The following is a 6,000-nucleotide window of genomic DNA, read 5'->3' as shown; positions in this document are numbered from 1 at the left end:
AAATGAGGAAACCCCAGCAAAACCTGTCAAATAGCAATTAATATAATACACGTTATATTGTAAACGTGTTAAAGTTTCAAAGCATACAGTACCCTCCCCATTATCAATAGTGTAATATGGACTAGAGAGGTTAACTTGTATAATTCAAAGAGTCACAGATGGGGAAACTAGGGGATTCAAAGGAGTGAAACAGAAACCAGTAGTGCTCTGTTGTATGCTCTGTTGCAGAATATTACAGAATTAAAAGAAATGACGTAACACATTTAATTTTTAGAACAATGCATTCCAGTTGTATTTCCAAATTGTACATAAACACTTCATATAAATGCAGTAATCACTGTTCCTCAAGAATACAACACTCAATAAATATCAAGAGAACACAGCAATGTAAACTCACTCTTGCACCGTCGGGCATGCAGACACATTCCCAGGACGCTGCACATGTAAACATATCAGTCCAAAACTTTAGAAATCAACTAGCATGAATATATTAGCATGGCTGTAAAACCCATAAAAATAACAGTAGCAAATGGAAATTCAAAACCGCAAGATTCACAGCCCTGGAAAACATTGCCGGGTCAGGCTAAAAATGCTGTAAACATTTCTTCATGCTACAAAAAAATAAATAAATAAATGAAGTCAGTCTTCATCATACGACGGGACTGGTGTTTATAAAGTATCTCAGCGTAGCATCACTGATCCGGTTTTGAATGAATCTATTGTTGATTCATCATTCTTTTATAGCCAATTTTTTGTTAAGTTAAATAGTGTAGGTTCGGTTTCTGGGAAAAATATCAAGTCTAGTCCTGGGCTACATTTTCCCTTAAATGGTGTTTCTCCATTCAAGACGGTTTGTAGACCAGGACTAGGGCTAGTCCCCCTATACAGCAAATCAACCCATAGAATTTCCTTCATTTTAAACAATATTTACATTATTTTCTTTGCCTTGAAATCTTATTCAAGCTCCCAGCCTGTCCTGTGAAAAATCAGTTGTGGAAGGAGCATCGATATGTGAATTCTGAAAGACGCCCTAGATCCAAGCACATCTGAGATACTTTACTGACTAAAAATCCAGGTCTTTAGTTTTTACATTCTGTATCCTAAACCAGCCCACACTGGTCAAAACACTGGCTCTTATTGTTCCATGGCAATACTGTATGGTACAAAGTATAAATGAGTTTACGACAGGCACATGGCATGTTTCCTCAAAGTCTGTTGATGTACTGCATGCCTCTTCTCAGCTCTGGCCAGAAGCAGAGGTTACTGAAGCATTAAACAGCAAAATGCATTTTCTACAGCAATCAGTCAGGAGGATAGTGCTACATGGGGAACTATGAGGATTTTAATTCACTCTGATGTTACAAAAATGTGTATAAAACGTGCAGCAATGAAAGAGAGAGGGAGAGGAAGAAGGGTGGTCCATCAGGGTCAAGAGGCAACTGTTAGCCCAGCCATCAACCTCTTGTACTAAGAATACAAGTGGGTAATACATTTAGCAACACAGAATTTGTGCATCTTTGATATTTTACATTTCCATTCAAATTAATTTCATTAATTAATCACAGCAGTGATTATTTAGTCCTGGTCCAACTGTCTTGCAACTTCTAGTGTTTTCCATTCTCTAGCACACAAGATCCAACTAATCAGCTAACTATCTAGCCCTTCCTGAGTGGATGTGTGAGAAGAAAACACTAAAATATGCAGCACAGAGGTATTTCTTTAAAAAAAAAAGTTCCCTGGTTCTTGTCTCTTAAAGACTTTATAATGTGGACAGAGGTCTTGTAAATTATACACCAATACACATCTCATTTAAAATAATGTTGAAAAAGATAATATAACACTTGATCTCTGGGCCTAATTCAGTAATTTATATATAATGTTGATGCCTGAACAAAATCCTAAATTTGGAAAGGAAACAACACTTTAAATTGTCAATTATAATTTTGGACAATTTTTCTTTGGCATGTTCATCACAGGGGCAGCACAGTGGTGCAACAGGCATTGTCACTGTCACATAGCTCCACGGTTCTGTGGTTGTGTGGGTCATGGTCTGTGAGAAGTGTATGTCATGTCACACCCGTGTTTGGTTTCCCCCTTGAGTGCTGTGGTTTCTTCCCACAATCCAAACACACTTTGTTAGGTGCAGTAGTGTCCATGTTTGTGAATGTATGAGTGACAGTTTGAGTGTGAGCTGCCCTGCATTGCGCCCGATGATTGCTTTTTCCATAAAAAAGAATCAAGTTATTAGCTATCTGAAATTTAGCTTGTGATATGTGAAAATACATTGTTTTACACTTTATTAGACTGGACGTTTTCTGATAGTAAACATAATGCATACTATATATTTCCAATACCAATTCTAATTCCACAGGCATTAATATGGAGTTGGTCCCCCTTTGAAGTAAAAAATTCACTTTTCTGAGAAGGCATTCTACAATATTTTGGAGTGTTGTTGTGTAAATTTTGCCTGTTTATCCAGAAGAGCATGTATGAGGTTAGACTTTGATGTTCAAAATACCCATGCCATGAAGCTCCCAGCATTGTATTGATATTAATGCCAGAGGAGGTCTGCAGTTATAGAGTGAGCAGTTTGATTTTTTTTAGGCACAGTGCACTTTACCAACTGGTGACCTTATTCTGTAACTTTACATGATTTGTCATTTTGTGGCTGATTTGCTGTGGTTCCTAAATGCTTCCATCTTTCAATAATACCACTCTCAGTTGATTGCGGGATATTTTATAAAGAATTCACAAAGTGAACACCGCTGTAATGGTGGTGTCATTATACAATAGCGCCCTCAAATTCAGTGAGCTCCTTAGAATAACTTGTTCTTTCAAATGTGTGTTAAGTCAGAATGCATTGGTAAGTGCCGGATTTTCTAAACCTGTTGAAATGAGACTGAATGAAACACCTGAATTTAATGAATGTTTGTCCCTATAGTCTACATGTAGATTGGAAATGGAAATGAAGTTTGTAGAGAGGGTAGATTTTTTCCTTTATTAGAATGTTGTTTTGTGCATCATCCTTCTTTATCCTCCCTTCCTTTCAGTCAGCGTGCACGCATTACCGTGATTGCGTCAGTTTTTGTGACTCTCCTGCCCACACACACTGAGTAGGGACCGGATGAAAACAATCCTGCTACATAAGGTTTTGTTAATTGTTGTCATGGGTGTCACTTTGAGTTATAAAGTACTGGGGACAAGGACAAGACAGGATGGGGGAAAAAAACATTACGTAATTAGCAAAAAACAAGTCCACAATGAAAACCTTATCACGAGTTCCTTGTTACTTCCTTTAGGGAGCTGCAGTGAATACATGTTGCCAACAGCATTCAAAGCATTCAGTGTTTTTTTTGTTTGAGTAAATACAGGATGCAGAACCTGTCGATCACTGTTGGTGATGTCGTTAGGTACAAACTCTATGCAAAACTTTAGATGCATTGGCAACTTTCTTGTTTGCTGATTTAAAACAAGCATACGGACTATCAATTGAGAACACTATTTCTATTTATTGACTTATGCGTACTATTTTACGTGTATTTTCCTTTATGCAATATTTTAAAATCAGGAAATAAACTGATTGTTTATAAAGATGTTTCTGTAAATTTTTGTCTTCAAAAAACCTTTTCACTTAGAAAATCAACAAAAATGTTATTTGCTCATATTTTGCATACAGCTATAGCTGTAGTAATATAATACAACTGTAGATGTAATTAATTATGTTACTGTAATTGTAATAATATAATAAAACTACAGTAATAATGAAGAATGAAAAATCATGGTAGATGTAATAAAGTATGAAATACAATGGTAGCTGTTATATTCATTTTTCATTCATTATCTGTAACCCTTATCCAGTTCAGGGTCATGGTGGGTCCAGAGTCTACCTGGAATCATTGGGCGCAAGGCGGGAATACACCCTGGACGGGGCGCCAGTCCTTCACAGGGCAACACACACTCACACATTCACTCACACCTACAGACACTTTTAAGTCACCAATCCACCTATGTGTGTTTTGGACTGTGGAAAGAAACCGGAGCACCCGGAGGAAACCCACGCAGACACAGGGAGAACACACCAACTCATCACAGACAGTCACCCGGAGAAAACCCACGCAGACACAGGGAGAACACACCAACTCCTCACAGACAGTCACCCGGAGCGGGAATCAAACCCACAATCTCCAGGTCCCTGGAGCTGTGTGACTGCGACACTACCTGCTGCGCCAAGGTGCCGCCCCTGGCAGCTGTTATATAATTGACTGAAATAGCTGAAATATTACCCTGACATTAATCTGATTTCTGTATTGCCTTGCACTTCATGGATGGATTATATACACAATTAATTCTGTCTGCCTGGTTAGCTAGCAGTTTTACTTACTTTCACAACACTGAACACAATACACTGACGCAATGCTAATACACTAACCTAGACTATCTGTTCATAGCTAGCTCATAAAGAGCTATTTATCATTTATCACTCCAATTACTTTTGAAACTCACATTGCCACTTGTTACTGTTAGCTGCCTAGCTCATGTGCATGATAGACAGAGTAACTTCCTCTTGTCTATTTTAGTCTAAAGTTTGGATTCTTACCATATATTATAGAACCTTGTGGATCTAAATCTCAACAGCTTGTTGTCAGAGAGATACATATAAAGAACATAAGCTCCTTAATGGTATATTTTATGCTCCACTCTGAAATACTTTTTCAGTTAAATTTACTACTGGTTCAAAAACCTAAACTAGGAGGGTGAGGTCTTTCATCTGCCTTTTTTCAGAGACCATTGTTACAATCACTGCTTCTTTTCCAAAAGCCGCAAACTGCCAAAAGAACATCAACTGCCCAGATCTCTCACATCAGCTGATAGATGTCTATGTTGGTTTAAATGGCAAGGAACAATATGTGGGTTATAGGCCAATTGTGCCCTCTAGGACTTCTGGCCACCGATGGCTGAGGTTTTTACCAGGGATTAAACCAGGGACCTTTTAATTTTAGAAGTGTACTTGATGCACAAAGTCTGAGCTGCTCAAATGCACTCACCCTGTAGTCTGTAACCGCCAGAATCTCTGCTCCACACAGCATTAAGAGACCCTGCCTCAGGCATATCAGGCATCTTAATGCCCACCACGTATCATTTAAGTTTAATTATCTGCCATGTCTCTCTCTCCAGCCTCACTCCTGGCAGGTGCTTTGAGGGAGTTCGTTGGTCAGAACATGCCACCGCTCCACCTTCTGTCCTTTATTCCTCAGACAGTCCATCCAGTGGCGCAGGGCATCTCCTTGAGAGTGACAGCTCAGACAAACTCCACCTGTGAGAGAGAGAGATCTTTTCATCACAGATACAGATATGCTTTTTGTTCGTGTGCCTAAGCAGTTAAGAAGGAATTTATGGAAGCTTATAGCCACTAATTAGCGCTAGACCACTGGTATACCTAAATCATCATGCACTTGCCTTAACCTGTGCTGATTTCTTAAATCTTTAAAAGACTTTCTTCCTTTTTTTAATTGCATGATTTCTGTTTACAAATTATAGACAAAAGTAAAATTGCAGGTTAACATAATTAAGACTGGAAATATAATCAATCCTTAGAATTAATAAAACAGCAAAATGTTTGATACATACTGATTTTTCATTACGTAAATCTACAAGCAAGACAATATTCAGTTTATTTATGGCTGTTTCTATTTTTCCATCAGAGCTCATGGTTGCACCTGTTGTTTATTCCTTCATAATGCTTAGTGCTCTGAGTTAACGCAGACGCTCAAGCTCCATGACACACACAAACAGCTTCTGGGACGGAGGAACTCCCTCTGCTTTTTACTGACCACTTTATAATACAAGCTTTTAACACACTCACAAGTGTTTTCACTCACACATATTTACAATCTCATTCATTCACTCACTCACATTTAACAAAATGCTCTACAGCAGTTGTTAATCAGTGTTTCATCATCAGTACTATAATACTTATAATTATAATTATATAAATAACTA

At 38.1% G+C, this 6,000-nt stretch overlaps 1 protein-coding gene across 1 annotated transcript in view; it reads right to left on the bottom strand.

The window, feature by feature from the left end:
- Window positions 1-296: 296 nt before the first annotated feature.
- The window catches only part of doc2a (double C2-like domains, alpha), a 33,644-nt gene continuing 27,940 nt past the window's right edge, over window positions 297-6,000 (bottom strand). Inside the window, exon 11 of the mRNA XM_066642347.1 lies at window positions 297-5,314. Coding sequence (XP_066498444.1) covers window positions 5,178-5,314 — 137 coding nt within the window. The 3' untranslated portion in view covers window positions 297-5,177. The remainder of the gene's footprint in view (window positions 5,315-6,000) is intronic.

This window comes from Hoplias malabaricus, chromosome 13 (genome assembly GCF_029633855.1).
Source record: "Hoplias malabaricus isolate fHopMal1 chromosome 13, fHopMal1.hap1, whole genome shotgun sequence".
NCBI classification, from domain to species: Eukaryota; Metazoa; Chordata; class Actinopteri; order Characiformes; family Erythrinidae; genus Hoplias; species Hoplias malabaricus.
The sequence above is the reverse complement of the archived record's forward strand: the minus strand, read 5'-3'. Positions and strand labels throughout refer to the sequence as shown.